The sequence below is a fragment of the Achroia grisella genome, unplaced genomic scaffold, assembly GCF_030625045.1.
Source record: "Achroia grisella isolate CSIRO2021 unplaced genomic scaffold, CSIRO_AGI_Agris_v1 utg971, whole genome shotgun sequence".
NCBI classification, from domain to species: domain Eukaryota; kingdom Metazoa; phylum Arthropoda; class Insecta; order Lepidoptera; family Pyralidae; genus Achroia; species Achroia grisella.
In genome coordinates, this window is record NW_026713077.1 from 836,221 (window position 1) to 855,792 (window position 19,572).

At 33.7% G+C, this 19,572-nt stretch overlaps 3 protein-coding genes across 3 annotated transcripts; 1 reads left to right on the forward strand and 2 right to left on the reverse strand.

Annotated features, from left to right (window-relative positions):
• The first annotated feature begins 1,972 nt into the window (after nt 1-1,972).
• LOC131854176 (V-type proton ATPase subunit G) lies at nt 1,973-5,510 on the forward strand. Its single transcript, XM_059205306.1, has 4 exons — nt 1,973-2,148; nt 3,570-3,670; nt 4,523-4,621; nt 5,028-5,510. The coding sequence occupies exons 1-4, from the start codon at nt 2,067-2,069 to the stop codon at nt 5,094-5,096; spliced, it is 351 nt and encodes a 116-aa protein (XP_059061289.1). The 5' UTR covers nt 1,973-2,066; the 3' UTR covers nt 5,097-5,510.
• Nucleotides 5,313-11,276, reverse strand: LOC131854201 (trypsin-7-like). Its single transcript, XM_059205329.1, has 8 exons — nt 11,243-11,276; nt 10,572-10,718; nt 9,978-10,158; nt 8,950-9,232; nt 8,014-8,102; nt 7,532-7,595; nt 6,596-6,756; nt 5,313-5,660 (listed from the first exon to the last, which is right to left on the reverse strand). Exons 1-8 carry the CDS (start codon nt 11,274-11,276, stop codon nt 5,618-5,620), a joined length of 1,002 nt encoding a protein of 333 aa, XP_059061312.1. The 3' UTR covers nt 5,313-5,617.
• Nucleotides 11,277-12,059: 783 nt separating this feature from the next.
• Nucleotides 12,060-15,191, reverse strand: LOC131854221 (cytochrome c oxidase subunit 4 isoform 1, mitochondrial-like). Its single transcript, XM_059205353.1, has 4 exons — nt 14,958-15,191; nt 14,228-14,420; nt 12,908-13,038; nt 12,060-12,214 (listed from the first exon to the last, which is right to left on the reverse strand). The coding sequence occupies exons 1-4, from the start codon at nt 15,147-15,149 to the stop codon at nt 12,209-12,211; spliced, it is 522 nt and encodes a 173-aa protein (XP_059061336.1). The 5' UTR covers nt 15,150-15,191; the 3' UTR covers nt 12,060-12,208.
• Nucleotides 15,192-19,572: the final 4,381 nt, after the last annotated feature.

Sequence of the window (19,572 nt, forward strand, 5' to 3'; positions counted from 1 at the left end):
ATTCTAGACAATCTACGCAACGCCATCTAGTCCCAAGTTAAGGAACTTGTGTTATCGGCACTAGGCAACTGATATAAATACTCAAATATATATTATATATTGCATATATATATATGTATATATAAACATAAACTATTTATTATATAAAAATGTAAATATGTATGTGTGTCATCTATATAAATATATATGATAAACGACCACCATTAATATACCAGTCGCAGCTGAACATTACATGTTGATAAAAAAAATGTCAGTGAAACAAATAAAATAAAAAAAAAAAAAAGCATTGAAATTATTAGTCCACAACGGAACCCCATGATCCATTATGAACAATGGACTCACATATCAGCATCACACCTATATTGTTTTCTGTGATTTCTTTGCATCCATTCATATTATAGCACAGATAATATAATATTTTATTAGTAAATACCGGGTACAACTTATGTTTTAAAATGGTACACATAGTTTGTCCACAATTATACACTTGATCATAATAATAATATGATTTCTTTTGTATAACCTACCACGGAGGGTTGTTTTTATTTTATTTTTATAAAATATAATTATTCTAGACAAGAGAACGCCATCTAGTCCCAAGTTGAACTTGTATTTACATATGATATAAATATAAATATATTTTCTTGGTATATATATATATATATACAAAAGTGGGTGATTTGCTATACCAACGACCACCATTACTATACTAGTTGGCTAACATTACATATTCGGAGATAGAAAGGGGTTGTAAGTAACGGAACCCTATTACGAGCAATGGACTCACTAGAAACCTAAGTCCTTATGATTTCGCCCCGATGGTCTAATCCTATGATCTTCCACAAGTACCCCGTCAAAGTAAACATATACCGTTATATGCAGGCGGGCGCACCATACGTCTATCATTTTCTTTTATTTGTAAAATTATTTAGGGACTTTCATATTTTATAATCTACTAGCTGTTCTCACGGTTTCGTCCGCGTGGAACTTTATTTTTCTAAAATAAAAGTAGCCTAAGTTACTCCTTAATACATCAGCTACCTGCCAAAATCGGTCCAGCTATTTCAGAGATTAGCCGGAACAAACAGACAGACAGGCAGACAAAAATTGTTATTTTGGTGTATGTATCGTATTTATATTCATATGTATATAGATATAAAAAACGTTTATTTCAATATTACAAACAGACTCTCGAATTTTATTAATATGTATAGATTATTAAAATTATTACATGTTCAGCGTTGAACTTTCGTCTTAGTCGCTGAAAGGGCAAAATTATTAGACGGAATAATATAAACACAATCGTATTCTGTTCCTGTTGGTATTAATGTCCATTCTGTGTGCTCAAAATAGCGCATTTACATGATTCATAATTTATTATTACAATTCAGTGTCTTCACTTTGTATACGAGTAACGAGACGCACTGCGCCCGCCAGATAATAATATTGTTAGGTACTCATTACACGGCATATTGCGCTGCCAATTTGTTACAATAGTTATGTATTAATTAATAAAATATTATTTTACAAAATTTCGTTATTTAGCAATATCTTCTTGAAATGAATTGAGAATTAATTAATTGTCTCTTTATATATTACATAGTTTATTAGTCGCAGAAATTGATCGTGTAATAGCCGCATAAGCTTGAAGCTGATACCGCCATCTATTGAATAATCCGAAAGTTACTAATGACAACTACCAACTCCGAAATAAAATTATGTTTCATTTTACGAACACTGAATTCTACGCCATGAATTTTATTTGTAATATTTACTTTATTTTTCTTAAAAATAGCTGGCAATGAACTAAATTTGCATTTATGTTTTATTGTAATAACTACTTATAATATTAAATTAGTATCAAATAAAAATATTGGATATTTTCTTATTAAAGCACATTCCGTTAAACGCACAAATATCCGAGCACGAGTCGACAAAAGCGCCAATCGTGACAACACCAAGGAACTAATGAAATCATATGACTTTCGTCACAAATCCAATCTCGTCTTATTGATTCCTGTGTAGGTCTCTATTCTCGCTCGACATAGTTTTTGTTTGTATCAGTTATGGCGAGTCAGACACAGGGGATCCAGCAATTGTTGGCTGCTGAAAAACGTGCAGCTGAGAAAGTATCAGAGGCAAGGAAGCGTAAGTATTAAATTTTGTACTACGTAGTATTTCTTCACCATGGAACCGCCGTAGCTCTTGATATAACTTTGACGCACCCTGACACTCAGAGAGATAGTATTTTAGCAAAAGAATTAATAGAATAGCTTGTATAAATAATTAAAGGTGACAATCTGTGAAAATTTTCAAAAATACGGTAGTATACATGTCACATGATTCTACAACTTATGACCCTGGTTGGGCTTTGAAGTCTATACGGGTAGATAAGATGGAAGTAATTCATCTTTATTACTTAATGTGTTAGTATGTTCATCATATTTATGTGTGAATACATTGTATTTATGTGTATTTCTCAATATAATATATTTAAGTAGTAAAAATCAATGTTCATGACATAATCTTATGATTTACTATCACTCATATCAATATCACAGTTATTCATCAGTTGTATCTATCTCGTTTAATTAGGATTGAATAAATACAGACAGAACAAAACATTTTGTCAAATTATTAATAGTAATAAAAAAAATTCTACAGTAAAAGTAAAGTTATTACAATTCATTAATGAAGGTTAATATGGTGTGAATCAGTTCATTGATTGATATAGATAATTTGTTACGTCTTTTTTAAATGATGGCTTCATCGGAGTTAGATGATTTTCCGATATCAAGATTGGAACAGATACTGTCTGCATTATAATCTGTGGGTGCAGTATTTTTAGTTATCCGAGTATGTTGAGAATCTAAAATGAAGGAAATAAATACATTGAAGACACCATAAATAAATGTATTAGCTGGTACAGGGAGTAGGGTTACTCGGTGCTATTACTACACTATTTTATATAATACAATCATATACTTATAAAGTATTATTTTAATATCAATGCAGGCATCTCCATATAATAGTACCCTATATTATTCTAAAAACTATGAATGAACTGCTGAAATAAAAATTAATAATAATTTATTCACACAGTACATTTTAGTCATTCAGCATAGTTAAGTTTTTTGTATCTTTATTATTTCCTAAGTCCAGTGAAGTATAGGAATATCAGAGTATTATATATAAAGTTAAAAGCCAATTACAATACTAATGAAATTGAAACAGTGTTACCAAGAAATAAAATAGTCAGTCACATGATCAATTCAGTTACAAAAGTTGAAAAATATATTTTCAGATTTCAGAGAATAATAACAAAATAAATTAGACAATGATGTCAGAGCAGACCAGTATTTTGTTCCAACAGATTTTTTTAAAATATTTTAGCCAAATGTTAGAATTTGGCATTGTAATGCATACCAGATTGTTATAAATAATATAATAATCAAATAAATTTGGATGCAAAATGTTTGATGTTAATCAGATATGTGTACCATGTTTTAATAGGGAATTCTGGCATGTTCAAGCTACCATTTGGTAAATGGTAATATTTTTTATTATAGGAAAAGCAAAACGCCTAAAGCAGGCCAAGGAGGAGGCTCAAGATGAGGTAGAGAAGTACAGACAGGAGCGGGAGAGGCAGTTCAAAGAGTTTGAAGCCAAGGTATATATATCACTCTCTTTTTAATTATTGATTACACTACAGTATACTAAAGTATTTACTTTATTTTTCTTAAAATAGTAATAACCTATATTCAAATGAACTTAATATAAGCATTTTTAAATAGTCATATTATTTTATTCTACCACTCATTTGGAATGCAGACTCATCACAAGAAAACACAAAATCTTTCTAATGACACAAAATTGCTACATTACATACCCTGTATATTTCTATAATAAATAGTTCAGAATGTACATTTTTTTTTGTATTTCCCTATCTGCAGTCAGTCCTGGAAATATAAGCAGATCTTTTGTGTGTGGGAACTGGTAACAGAATGTCCACTCCATTGAGACGATCTGCTCCTTAAGATCACTGTGGAATATTATATAAAATATCGCTTCTTTTTAGATGCTTAGGGTACAGTTTTTTTGTGAGAAAGAATATATTGCATAAAGTTTTTTTTTTACATTTAAATTTATGAGTTTTTAGAATAAGCTATTCATGTTATAATTGTTAAACTAAAAGGTAAATAAACTGACTTATCATCTGATGGTAAGTGGTAATCTGGTGATCATCACCTACATGCATGAACAGCCCTACAAACATGACTATCATTAGACACCTGTGATACTGATGATGATGTGTTGCCATTCCAGAGGTCTAAGATCATGCCTCTTATGATTTTATTGTGTAGTTTCAAGGCCTAATCAATCCAAAACACAGTTTACAACAAGCTTCTAGGCAGTTGTAATAGGTGAGACTGAGGTACCCACCCAGACAACTTCTTACAAAGTCTATCTCATTAGAGGTCTCGCTATTACAAGTATTAATTTATATGTTGCTTCATTCCAGCATATGGGCACAAGGGAAGGTGTAGCGGCTAAGATCGATGCTGAAACCAAGGTCAAAATTGACGAGATGAACAGAATGGTTAAGTCACAGCAGGATGCGGTATGTACACATATTATTACTAGACTACCCGCACAACTTCGTCTCATTCTCGCTTACTTGGTGGGATTTATCATATTTCGCCCGTTAAAGCTTCATCGAAATCCATTCCAGCCGTCCATGTTAACAAACTTTCACGTTTATAATATTCGTAAGATGACATTCAGAAATTGTGAAAATTGTATACATTTTTTCTGTTTTACAAAATTAAAAAAAGTGGTCATGTTGCATAAACTAGGTATGAAAACATAAAAAAATATTTATGTTCATATTTTTTTTGTTCTGTTTAAAGGATAGGCAAAGGGAACTGTGCTCATGCAGTTGTGTTTGCTTGTGTTTCATATTCTGTTTTCTTAGTTAATTTTATTTTCAATCTGTGCTCACTAAATAAATTGCATTCTGTTGACAGGTAATCAAAGACATCCTCAATTTGATCTACGACATCAAGCCAGAACTTCACATCAATTACCGCACCTAAATTAAGCGTACAAATCCTAAATCTAATTTGTTGCAATGTTGCGAATTTGCGGTTACGCAAACATAGATTTTATTGTTATTGTAATACTGTTCTTAATCGATAGGCACATAGGCGCGGAGCGACACCTCGCGGGCACGCGCGCAAACTATCAACTGTCATTTTGACGTTTTAGCGCGGGAAAAACTGCCCACAGCTGTATATATATAATCCGCTTGATTTCTGTATTTAATTAAACATTGATGAATTAATATAAGCGTGTAATGGAGAAATCAGCTTGGCATCATTCCATTTGAAATTGATTCGAAGGCAGACAACATATAAATTCATATAGGTGTAATTCCTAATATATATTGTATGTTTATTCTATGTTGTATGTTGAATAGAAATTAAAGTTTAAACAAAAATAACATGCGAGTTTTTAATGTTTTTAATTTATTTCTTATTACGTTTTAATCAAATGGAAAGCTGGTCTGTACAGTATTAGAGGAAATATATTATTGATCTATTAAATTATTGTTTCATTACGGGATTTTCAATGATTCGGGTGATTTGATTGCTGTATTCCTGAAAATGAGATATCAATTAGGAGAGATTTTTTATATTGTAGTGGTAGATCCGACTGCGCCAATGGTAATCTACTACAGCAAGATGTATCAGAATGAAAGACAGATCTATTAACTTCTTCATAATCGTATATTGTTGACTAAGGGAAATGGCTGTTGGAAGCTGCCAATTACCTGATTAAGTCCAGTTCTGCCTAGTTTATGAACTAACCATAATTAATAGTAATAATAATAACCCTGGACAATTTACACAGCGCCATCTAGTCCCAAGTTAAACAGAGCTTAGTAATTTATCATGATGGTTTCCAGAGGGAACCGCGTGGAGGTCAACCTGACATGGTACATTGCAAGCAATGGGGTCATGAGTCCACATTAAAATTGACAGTTTCATAGAAACTTTCATCCCCTATTTTATTCCTTTGGGTGTAGAATTAATCAAAATCCTTTCTTAGCGGATGCCTACGTCATAACATCTACCTGCATGCCAAATTTCAGCCCGATCCGTCCAGTGGTTTGGACTGTGCGTTGATAGATCACTACGTCAGTCACCTTTTTCAAGTTTATATATATATATATATATATCAGACAGTAGCCACTTCTGATCAAAACAGGCGACTGCTTTTTGTCATCGCATAAAATAATCCCCCTCCGATCGATCCCCCGTTCAATTCAAACGGGGATCGAAATTACGACGGCCTGAGCCGAGGTTCCTAGTGGTGCCCTCAGACTAAAGTCGTATCCGTCAGGCAGGAGTTGGCCTTCAGCCGCTCCATAAGTCCTTCCGCGGGTTTGGAGTGCCATCTGCACTCGCCCCCTATCGTCCGGTGAAGCTGTAAGGCCAGCTGCGGCCAACAGCATTAGAGTCCGAAAAAAAAAGCATAAAATAATACAGATTAGGAATAAGCGTGCTTATCTGTCTTTATAAGACAATCTTACTTTAACTGCACCAATTTTTCACCAAGCCCCTCTATCCATGGCACCACAGTACCGACAGTAGTGAACACGGCCGGACGGTCAGGCTCATCGCATCGGTTCGACGAAAACGACAGTATACCTATCAAACGACCCTCCATAATCGCTGGCCCGCCTGCATCGTGCTGTAATATGAAATTTGTATCAAATGAATTGGATGAATGGAATAGAGCTCACTGCATAACTGTAAACACTTTCTACTTTTCTATTCGATCTATACATATAATTAAAATTGGATTGTCTTTTTGTAATGTTGAAATAACCGTGTTGTACTACATGCATATGAATATAAATACGATACATACACCAAAATATTTTTTTTTTACATTCTTTGTCTGTCTGTCGGCCTGTTTGTTCCGGCTAATCTCTCAAATGGCTGGACCTTGATTTTGACGGGACTTTTTTTGGCAGGTAGCTGATGTAATAAGGAGTAACTTAGGAGACTTTTAGTTTAGAAAAATAAAATAAAATTTCATGCGGACGAAGTCGCGGGAACAGTCAGTTAATGAATATGGGATTTAGTGGAAGCAAATAATAGATTTTACATATGTCAGCAATCTTCCATTTATTATACGGTTTATCTACAATTTGTTTGATGTTTTCCTGGCTTATTTTGTTTTTCGCGGTTGTTTTCTCTATCTACCTCGCACATTATAAAAACATCTATGTTTCTAATTTCCACGTTCCACTTCAAGCATCAACCCTGGATGGGTTGATGCTTGAAATGGAACGGAACGAATCTCACACGGATATTTTATGGTTATTTACCAATACAGTTTCCATACGTACATACCTCAGTGTGTTCAATTGTACATACATACATATACCTCAGTACATAATTCAGTTTAACATAGAATTATTTATTTGCCACTTGCCATTAGAGGCAGTCTCTATACTTACATTACAGACATTTTTCGGTATTGTTATATAACCAGCGCAAAAATTATTTCTTGATACTAAATTTCTGAAACAAATTAAATAAGATCTGAAATTAGTTTACGAAAAAAAAACATTAAAAATAGATTAACATTTGATGGTTTTGTAATAAAGATAAATTGATTTTGAGATTCGCATTTGCAAATAAATAAAATAAATGGCTGGACAATTCACATAGCGCCATCAAGGCCCAAGCTGAGTAGAGCTTGCTTTATGGGAACTTGGCAACTGATAGAAATATAATATATTTTTTATTGTTAGATGCACATAACAAACATATAAAACATTCACACGGATGTAATCATGGATTGAAAGGTTTGTTTAGTGCAAGAAATGAAACTCGCAATCACCAGATTTCGATGTCGTCGTTTGTCCCTATATAATCACAAAAACTTTAAATTCCAATAGGAATTTTGGATCTATATTAAATAGACATTTTAAATAACCTTCCGTAGACTTCTTGGCAGTCGGCCAGATCATAGACTGGTAGTTCTACCTTCTGCAGCAGAACAGCTCCACCGCTACCAGATACACCCTGATGACAACAACTTAAACTATAGCACAGCTAGCTACTAACATAGGTTAATAACATATGTTTTTATAATGCATGATAAAGGAATGATGCACCTGCCTGCGCTAACGGTGTACACTGGCGGGGCACCAGTGAAGGATGATAAGATGAACATAAGGTGATGGTTTCCAGGGGGAACTCAATGGAGGTCAACCTGTTGAAATGATTAATGCTTGCCATGCTCCAAGCATTGCAAGCATTGGGGTCATCAGTCCATATTACTAACAAACCTCTATCCCCTCGTAAGATAAGGTTATGGTTGTAAAGTTTTTGCTTGTTTGATTCTGGCGCATATCAATTGTTCTATGTAATTTTTGTAAATAAAATCAATTCACCGAGTTTTGCCTGCGAAATAAATCATTCGTTCATTCAAACAAAGACATAATATGACAGTGAATTTACAGGGTGCATTTCTGTTAAGTACCATAGATCCCGTAGATATCCCGATATACGGTGGCTAAGGTCACCTCTTACCATTCTAATTTTTTAATGTTTCTCATTCCAATTACATAAAAAAATTATTAAGACAGTCTTGGTGGACTAGCGGTTGGCATACCGCTTTATTTATAATGGTCGAGGGTTCGATTCCTACCTTGATATAAGCATTCGAATATATGAGTATGATTGTTTTATCGGTCTGGGTGTTCTCTATGTATATTACGTACGTACTTACAAAAAATATATATCTATGGTAAGTGTTACGATCAGTTATCTAGTACCCACAACGCAAGCTCTGCTTAGCTTGAGACTAGATGGCGCTATGTGAATTGTCCAGGGACATTATTATTATTTTAATACATACAGTTCTTACCAACACTGATCCCCATCCTAAAAACATAATCTTTCTATCAATAGGCACGACTTTGTCTCTGGAAAACTCTATCATTTCCACTTTAGGCTCATCTCTTCCGAAGGTCAAGTTCTTATGTAACTTCAGGACGGCGACGTTAAACTCCAACGTTTGTGGCTTGTAGTTGGGATGGAAGAAGATCTCTGTAACACGCAGCAACTCCCCGCCGGCGGTCGCGTTGTCAGAACCAACTCTAACGCTCAGCATTTTGACGTATTCCCGAAAGAATCTATTGTTGTATTGTCTGAAATGTATTAAACATTATTATTTTTATAGAGGTTTCTACAAAATTGTATAAAGTAATCTTTGTCTCAATATTTCTGCCGGCAAGTAGATTTTTATAGATGAAGGAAGAACGAAGGTGTTACATATGAATGTGGATGGTTATAAGGGCAGAGGAAGGCCGAAAGAGAGATGGATGGACTGTGTGAAAGATGATACAAGGAGAAAGGGAGTAAATAACAAGATGACTGCGAACAGGGATGAAAAGAAGAGAAAACCATACGCCGACCCTATAAGGAAGAATCAGATAATGAATACATAGATAGATAAAAAGTTATAATTTTTCTCAGTTTCCACGATGGTTATGTAACTCTCAAGCTTTGCTATTTTAGAATATTACAATGTCATGTTCATATATCCTGTAATTTTACTGCTCTGTAATGTCACTCTTCTACCAAAAGTATAACTAACGTCTATTTGCATGATGATGCCTCGTTCTAAGGTGAAACACGTTACAATATGGGTATAGATCCGATAACGGTCAGAGTTTTATCACTAGTGGAGATCGTCATAACTCTTCCAATAGTGGTGGTCAGGATTCTGCACAGAATATTTGTGATCTCGCCCATACTAATGCTAGCGGTATTAGACAAAATAATACCAATGAATTGAGTAATCCATTTGTGTGTATTCGCAAGCAGTATTTCAGTTTGATATGACTGTAAAATTACAGGGTATGGAGCTGAGCCAACATCTGAGTTACTTACAATTGCAAACAATGAGCTGCAGTCAACACCTTGTCGCTGCTTATCACCACTGCTCCGCACCATAGTTTCCTGTTCACCAGTAAAGCAGCCATGAACGGGAACTCCTCAATGGTTGCCACTTCATCTGGATTGTAAATACGACGGTAACGGCGGTCGAGAGGCGGTGACGCGATGGTCGTTGCTGGTGACAAATATTTTTGAAATGCAGAAGAAAGTTTAGATGGCAGCAATTAGTTTTACAGATAACAGTTGTGTATGAAGAGTAATTTGCATTCAAAGGCGTCAAGTTTGATCTTATAATGCCTCGTTTAGAAGAATGAGCAAGAAACTTGCCGTTGCTCTTTTAAATAAATCTTGTTCGGAATAAAATTTTGTGAATACAAATGTTAAGTTTTATAACGATGGACAAACAGTTTGCAAGCTCTCTACTAAGGTAGACGTTTTTTCAATGGATAATAATGGCATGATGCCTTTGCTGCACTAACGGTTTACCAGGGCGGGGCACCAGCGGAGATTGATAGAATGAACATGAAGTCAGGTCATTTTTGCCATTCCACAGCGTATAAAATATTTGATTTGCAATTAACATTTTACTAGTATACTTACTGGTTGTAATTCTATGATCCCCTTTAGCTAGTACCTCGCTGACAGCTGATCGCCGGCTGGGGAACTCTATAGGTAGACCTTCGTATTGCCATTCTTGGGCGTACATACTGCGACGGCCGATTGTTTCTTTTTCAACTGGTATAAAATAACGTTAACGAAATCTTGTTTGCTTTTCAACTGACTCAACAATAATAATAATAACGCTGGACAATTTACGCCATCTAGTCCCAAATTATGGAGATCTGTTACAACTGATACAATTATTTATTTACACTTTTTTTTCGTAAATATACGTACATTATATATTATACCCATTTATCCATGTATTACACTCAGAGCGATATAAACAATCATACTCAAGAATACAAATGTTTGTACTGTTAAGAAATCGAACTCGCGACCATCGTACTGAGCTGGTATGTCTAATGGTTTACTAGATCACCCAGGACGTCAAATAAGTAATCATTCTGTAATACCTACAGAAAATTTGAATTTTCAAGATTCATTTAGCTATGAAAAGGTAGCCGTTTTTATAAACAGATATATTTTCTATTTTACAATAGTAATACCTATTGAAAATTTAATTAGCTATGAAAGCGTTTGTCTACAGACAGATGGACAGATACTTTTTCTAATTTACGATATTAGATGGTACTTACTATCGTTGGAAGTACTCTCCGATGAGACATCCATACTGTCGTGACCACAAACAATCTTAATCAAACAAATCAACAGTATTGCACAAGTTATGAGAATTTCAACACCATAAGACATTTTAGTAGTTTTGTATCAACGATTTTCTATTACAAAATAAGTGATGTTGAATATGTTTTTAGTATCTAGTTTGTCGTAAAATGTAAATGCCATATTTTTAATAGGTAAAAAATCGTATAAAGTGTGATAAAATAGTTATTGAATTTGCAATCTATAGCAGTCGAAGTGGGAGCGAGAGGTATACCAGCGAAATCTCTATGGAATATTCTAAAACATCTTCGCATATCAAGAACTACAGAAGTTCTATACTAGAATGTGTTTCTAAAGCTGTATTAGCCGGCTCCTACCATTGTTATACTCTAAGTGATAAGGATGGTCAATCACAATTTTTTTAATACTCAGATGTGGCAGTGCGTAACTTTATTAAAACAAACAAGAATTAATGACTGATAAATAAATAATTAGCTTTTATCCGTGAACGAAGTCACGGGTAAAAGCTAGTTGCGCTTGGAATTTAACCCTTTAATTAATAAAATAAGTTTTCTAAAATAAAAGTAAAATGTTTTCTAAAAAAAAGTTACTCCTTATGACATTATCTATCCACGAGTAAAAACCCTATTCAAATCACTGCAGTTGTTCCAGAGATTACTAATTTTTGATTTGTCTTATACATTTTGTGGAAAGCTGTTGATATCAAATTACAAACACTTAAATTTTATTTATTTGTATAGATAAAATAGAAAGAAATTCACACATGGCCAAACACAACTTTATTAAAAATAAACAAGAATTACATGACTGAATAATCTGAATATTATACAAATAATAACTATAGGATATGCAGATGGATATAACAACTGAATAAACACATATATATCTCGTTTACTGCACCATCATAAGTCGTTCGGTTATCAATACTGAAACAATAAAGAATAGCATGAGTGTTCGGCCTCGGTGGTTTAGCGGATTAGCATATCGCTTTACTCCTGATGGTTGCGGGTTCAATTTCTCATACGGCATTCGGGGCAAACATTTGTATACATGAGAGTGTTTTGCTACATATATATTTAAACATATGTATCTATGTAATTATATAAATTGTCTAACCACAACACAAGCTCTGCTTAGCTTGGGACTAGTGTAAATTGTCCAGGGTTATTATTATTATTTTTGTTGTGTACTATACTCCCTAATCAGAAATGTATATTTTATTCTAAACTACTAACCACTAACTAAATAAAGATATATTTTATTCTGTACTCGTGACTTTGTCCGCGTGGATTTTAACTTTATTTTTCTAAAATAAAAGTAGCCTAAGTTACTCCTTATTACATCAGCTACCTGCCAATAAAAGTCCTGTCAAAATCGGTCCAGCCATTTCAGAGATTAGCCGGAACAAACAGACAGACAAAAATTGTAAAAAATGTAATTTTGGTGTATGTACCGTATTTATATTCATATGTATGTATGTAGTAAAAGACGGTTATTTCAATATTACAGAGACACTCCAATTTTATTTATATGTATGGATTTGTATTTAAATTCATTGTTCTGTTATTGTACATTGTAATTACTCAGTAAAAAAAACTATCAATAAGGTTTGTAGTTACCTTCCATCTGTCATTATCGTAGTCCCACTTCGATGAAATACCGTCTATAGGATTGGCACGGATCTCTAGCATTCTTCTAAGCTGTGCTTTTTGAGATGCTTTCGACAGTGAAGCTGGTAAGGGACCAGCAACTAAAATATATGATCAATAGACAGTAATGAATATGTATTTTTGTAACCGTATATAAGTTAATTTGAAAATAATTAGAACCGAGTTTTTTGTCACTTCTTAGCTCGAAAGCACTGTCATCTGACGGTACAATTTAGACGGTATGAATAAAGATACTTTTATTTGATATCGCCCTGGACTTATTACACAGTATCACCTAATTTCAAAATAAGATGACTATGTGTCATATTGTTATAAGTAATAGAAATAGATAACTACATTTTTGTGCAATAGTAAACATTCAACGACGGCCTCAGTGGTATAGCGATTTAGCAAAGCGCTTTACTTCTGATGGTTGTGGGTTTAATTTCTTGCACGATGCAAACATTTGTATTCACGATTATTTGTATCGAACTGTGTGTTTTGTATGTATATTATGTATATGTCATCACATTATTATTATTGTAACCATTCAGTAACAGTTATAATTAAATCCTTATTGGGACCATTTTTAGAGGCTTGGTTGGTTACTCTAGTAGCCTCGGCTGTACATGTAAAATGAGCCAAACTGCGGAAATAGTGTTCAATTGACGATAGGTTAATTTTTTCAGGTTACTAAAATGACAAACAAGCTGACGTCAAATGTTAACTGCTAGTTCTTCAACTGAAAATACATCTTACATTGCAAGCGGCTGACAAGGTGTATTTTTTTGTTGAGGACTAGCTGTATTCGCGACTTCGTTGGCGTGGAATTTAACTTTATTTGTCTGATATAAAAGTAGCCTAAGTTACTCCTTATTACATCAGCTACCTGTCAAAAAAGTCTCGTCAAAATCGGTCCAGCCATTTCAGAGATTAGCTGGAACAAACAGACAGACAAAAATTGTAAAAAATGTTATTTTTGTGTATGTATCGTATTTATATTCGTATGTATGTATTAAGAAACAGTTATTTCAATATTACAAACAGACACTCCAATTTTATTTATATGTATAGAAGATTTTGGGCCAGCACTGCTTCTATTGTGCTCGCCTTTTTTCAAAGTGCGCTACCTAGACCCGTCAGGAATAAGAATTGTAGCATATTCTTAGGAACGATGGTTTTTATCTCTTCAGGATTGAGCGTATACTTTGTGAAGGTAAATAAATGCTGTAACAGAGAACTTAGATTTATACAAAGTCTAGTTAGATTTTTTGTAAATAAATTCTTTACCGTAGTAGTGATTGTACATCGCTGCCCAAAAAGCGAATGATGTCAGGAAGAATACTCCACCGAGGACGAACTTCCACGTGCCTGTGGGGTGTTGGAATTCAGCAAACGTTTGGCAGAAAGAGGCACGGTACAGTGCTTTCTTCTCTTCACAGCACAACAACTTCCAATCACCTCTTTCTTTTTCACGGAGAGCCTGAAACATCCTGATACTACACAACTGATTCAAATAATTAGATAATTTTTTTTATGTCTAGCACCCATAAAACATGCTTAGCTTGGGACTTGATGGCGCTGTGTGAATTTTATTGAGATATTATTATTATTTGTAAAAAAGAAGCACTTTGGCGGCTGAAATAGGTGAGGCTATCAAATATACGCGTTTGTACTAAAGTCTAGCCGTCCATGAGCACCCGCAATATTACAGGGAATTGCAAGTGCGCTGTCGGTCTTTAAGAAGGAATAACCTCGTTTTTTTATGGTTTCAATATTTATCATTGGAAAATACCATAGCTGGAAGGTTATTCCACAATTCCACCACAGTTGTGCGTTGTAAAAACTGTAAAAATGCACGGCGGAGGACCGCCGCACATCTCGACGATCAGGATGGTATAAATGCAGAGATACAATGTCTATTATGCAATGTTACTAATACTTTACCACTTACCATCGGCTGTGTCAGCTTGTGTCATTTCAATTACATAAAAAATAACACGCGTACAAAAAGACTTACACAAATGTCTCTAGTGTTTTCCTTAAACCTTACAGCCGGGAATGGGAAGTGAGCGTCGTCTTTATAATTGGCGCATCCGTTTATTCCAAAGCCCACCAAATCTCTGTTGCCCGTGCGACATCGTCCATATATTGTCCTGGTATTAGACAACGGTGGTATAAGAGCAGAAGTTTTTATTGCCAGTAAGGACATTTTGGTATTTCTTACTACTTACTTTGGATTAGTAAAACGTCACTTTCGTATTACAACGTGTGATTTTTTTTGTCGAATTTGGAATTCAGCAAATAGGTTAATATCTATCGATAATAATATTATTTATGTGACATTGTGTTTGTTTGTTATCTTTACACAAAAGATAGAGTGTATAACGAGAACGATCTCTTATTTGTTTTCTTATTTTGTATGATAATTTAAATTATCTTTACTATATTTTCCATTGCATATCCAAACATTCTCAGCCATTTTGTGATTTTTATATATTAGCTATTACCCGCAAATGCGTCTCAATTAAATAAAAAAAAATATTAAAACAGTTATTATATATTTAATAAAATTATGTTCTATTTCATCATTTAATCTATGCATTTATTAAAATAGAAATCATCAACTAGTAGGCGTATTTGGACAGACGAATGTTGCTTGCCTTGCTAGATTTATTATTGTATTGTCAGGGTTTACAAAAACGAATGATCTTATATAATAACTCAATTCTTTCATTACGATCCTCTATTATGTCTTTTCTTATAATTATTACTCTTATTCCTCCAAAAACTATTGGTAGTAACTTTATTTAGTTCATTTGTTTCGCTACTTCTATTAACCTCTTTATACATTTCATCTTTTACCACCTTGATATTTTGCTCATAACTTCCAAAATATAGAACACCTTTTGTACTTTCAAAGTCATTACGATTTTTAATATTATTTTTCGAATATAAACTATCGTATCTCGGTTCTGTGTCAATACTAATACCGTAATCGGAATATGCTGAATCGGAACTTTCACTAACAGTATCATTAGGTATTATGGGTGGATATAAATCATAATCATCTTCTTCAGTATCACCTGAGTATGATTCTGAATCATTTGGAATAATTGTAATATTCAAGTCCAATTGTTTTGGTGTACTTACAAACTCATAATTATTATGAGTTTGTTTGGATTTGTAAGTGATAGGTTTTTGATTGGCAGCTAAATTCATTGCTAAACGAGAACGAAGTTTATTTGTATTGTGTTTTTGAAATGCCTCTATAATATTACCCCACGAATAAGTACCTGTAGTGAGGCTAACTTTCGTAGAGATTTCCGCTATAGTCGTTGCCGGAGTTCTTGTTATTTCAGTAATATCCGAGCCTTTAAAAACAGATATACCCTTAGTTGCTCGACGACGTTCTTGAAAATAGTCAGTGCTTTTATGTACTTCATTGACGTCATCTAAATCTTTGTATATTATATCGTTTACTATTGTATTATTATATAATGCAAATTGAGTTAATATATCCTCAAGTATGACTATTTCATCTGGATAGTCATTATGATAACTTGGTAAATTAGGTTTAGTTTCTACAATTTGATAAGCTTTTTTCGTTGTTCGTGCTTTTGGGACTTGAACCATTTCGGTAGCTACATTCTGAAATATTGAATTGAATGTAATGAATAAAAAAATAATTTTAGATTTTTTTAAGCAATTAAATGTTGAACAAGCCAAAGGCCCATCTGATGGTAAGCGATAACTATCGTCTACGTATACGGACAGTACTAATATCACGTAATTCCGTGACTTCTGTGATAACACTCATGCGTTGCAATTCCAGAAGATCCAATTCCATGCATCCAACAATCGAATCACAGCATAAAAAGCAAGCTGCTTGTCTGAAATAGGTGAGACTGAGGTACATGCAGATGACCTTTTACAGTTTCTCTCTGTTTTATATAATGCTTGGCTTTATTAAATGGTTCAAACCTCTTTCATAATGGTGTCAATCCAATCAGAGTAATGTCCGAGTCTGGTGAAGACAGTCGACGCTCCTGGTGTTCCACAATAAGCAGCACCGAAGCTTATCAGCCCCACCAGCACACCTTCCATTATCGCCGGGCCACCAACATCACCCTGAAAAATTGCTTATCAATTTTAAGGAGTCTGAGAGTCAGAGAATATTTACATAGGATGAGCAGATGTATCGGTTGACTTAAACAATGAGAATTTACTAAATTTGAATTATTTTTCTGTGTCTATAGGTGCTAAGTGAAATCTTTTATGAAAGATTTTTGAGCGGCATCTACTCCCAAACTAAGCAGAGCTTATGTTATGGGTACTAGACAAATGACAGCTAATTAGATATATATTTTTAATACTTGTATAAAACGCATATAGAATACACTCAGCCAATTCAAACAATTATACTCATGAATACAAATGTTTGAACCGTGCGAGGAATCAAATCAGCGACCATCTGAAGTAAGCTAAACCGCAAGACCGCTGAGCCCGTCAAAAATTGTAGCATGAGGAGATATACGTATCTTATAATCTCTTTTTTTAGTTAAAAAGATAATTTATGGAGTAGATTAATAAAATACAAACATTACAGGCACCGTTTCTTCTCCGCTTTAATCCAGCGCAGAAATGCTTATTCGTCACGTAATACCTGAAATAATTAATTTGTTTTATGGAAGATAAGCTGATGGCCTACCTGACGGTAAGTCGTAACCGTCGTCTTTATACATGAATAGCATTAGGACATTATCATATGCAACTCGCAAGTTTTTTGCTCGTTTTTCTTTTGATGAGACAGCTTTTCGAATAAGCGGGAGATAAAAATAAAGTGATGACTATTCAAAAGTGACATTATGTAAATCTACTACAGTTATAGTATGTACCTAATTCTATAATTAAAGAACTAATCTTACTGCGAATACGTTTTCTGGCATTCTCTTAGATCGTATATTTTCAAAAAGTCCGAAGATAAACTACGCACGACATCTTCGTCAAGCTGAAAAAGTATAAAGAAAATATGTTTAAGTATTTCATATATTTTCTATTTCAAATATAGATATATATTATGATGTATGTCAAATAATATGTTGAAATCACTGGCAAAATGGTACTCACTCGGTCGCTAAAAACGGCGACCGAGAGAGTAATAGAACCTAAGAAAAATATATCTTGTCATATTATATTATATGTTCCATAATATATACATTAAATAATATTTTTATCAGTTTAACTAAATATAAAACTAATAATTGTGTTTTCTCAGTAGTTTTATTGTACGTATCTAATATTATATAGAGATAAAGTTTGTATGTTTGATTTTTCGCGGTAATCTCCAGCATTATTGATCCGATTTTGATAGCCCATTTATCGAGGAAAGTTCTAGGTATGGGTTATAAACATCATGTTACGAACAATGGGTAGGTGTGACGGAGAAATACGCGAGTCGTCTTTTATAAAATAAGACACTATTCTAGACTTTACTAAGTATATATCGGCCATTCATTTAATATTTAGAATAAACTTCAAAATGAATCTATACTTTTGTTTCAAGTTTCTGATCTGTAGCATACCACTCCGAACTGACGGCAGATTTGTCATATCATAAGAGTCTGTAATAATAAATACTTTCAAAATCAAATTATCTTTATTCATATTATCACGTGAATAAAGATCAGACAGCCTCGATGGTCTAGTGGTTTAGCATACCGCTTTACTATCCGATGTTCGATTCCTCACACGGTACAAACATTTGTATTCATGAGTATCATTGTTTGTATCGGTCTGGGTGCTTTCTATGTATAATATGTATTTATTTCCAAAAAAAATGTATCCATGTATTTATATCAGTTGTCTAGTACAACACAAGCTCTGTATAGCTTGGGACTAGATGGCGCTGTGTGAATAGTAAAAAAAAAAAGATAATACGATTTATTTCGTAAGTGTAGAAGTAAGATATACCAATAGTAACTTACACCCCAATCACCCCATCCTAATATTACTACTGTCTTGTCAATCGGCAGGTCTGCAGAACTCCTGTCGTGCAAGATCCTTCTAATCTTCACGGTCTTGGAGAAATTTAGGTGTTGTCCCATTTTGATAATAGCCAGGTTATTCTTCAAAGTTCTCAGATCAAAATTAGGGTGGTGGTACACTTTAGATATAGGAATTAGTTCACCAAACTCATTAATATACTCACTAGCAACTCGCACTTGAATAAGCCGCGAGTTATGTTGTTTTTGAACTGTTCTGCAATATTTAAAATTAGGAATTGATTTTAACATCTAAAAATAAAGATGAAGAGCAACCTATCCTATATAGAAAACCTTAAAATCCATAGCGCTGACAATATTACTGATTACACTAATAATGAGTGCATAGCGATTTAAATCGCATGCCTCTTACTTGTTATACTGTAATTATTTATAATAAAAAACATCTATTCAAAAGAACAATACACAAGATTCTTTCTCATTCTTCTTGTGATGAATCTGCGTTCCGAATGAGTGGTAGAATTAAAAAATGACTATTCAAAAGTGCTTGTAATAAGTTTATTTTAATAAAGATTATTCCTATTTCTATTTCAATTTCTATCGTAGTAGTTTACTATAATTGACTTAAAC

Coding starts and splice junctions, on each gene's coding strand:
- LOC131854176 (XM_059205306.1), top strand. CDS start 2,067: ATGGCGAGTCAGACACAGGGGATCCAGCAATTGTTGGCTGCTGAAAAA. Junction 2,149..3,569: donor AGTATCAGAGGCAAGGAAGC/GTAAGTATTAAA, acceptor TTTTTATTATAG/GAAAAGCAAAACGCCTAAAG. Junction 4,622..5,027: donor TTAAGTCACAGCAGGATGCG/GTATGTACACAT, acceptor TTCTGTTGACAG/GTAATCAAAGACATCCTCAA.
- LOC131854221 (XM_059205353.1), bottom strand. CDS start 15,149: ATGTCCTTACTGGCAATAAAAACTTCTGCTCTTATACCACCGTTGTCT. Junction 14,421..14,957: donor AAAACACTAGAGACATTTGT/GTAAGTCTTTTT, acceptor AGGATGTTTCAG/GCTCTCCGTGAAAAAGAAAG. Junction 13,039..14,227: donor GATGTACAATCACTACTACG/GTAAAGAATTTA, acceptor CATATATTTTAG/TTGCTGGTCCCTTACCAGCT.
- LOC131854201 (XM_059205329.1), bottom strand. CDS start 11,276: ATGGATGTCTCATCGGAGAGTACTTCCAACGATA. Junction 10,719..11,242: donor GGAGAGTACTTCCAACGATA/GTAAGTACCATC, acceptor ATTTTATACCAG/TTGAAAAAGAAACAATCGGC. Junction 7,596..8,013: donor TGCCAAGAAGTCTACGGAAG/GTTATTTAAAAT, acceptor AATTTGTTTCAG/AAATTTAGTATCAAGAAATA.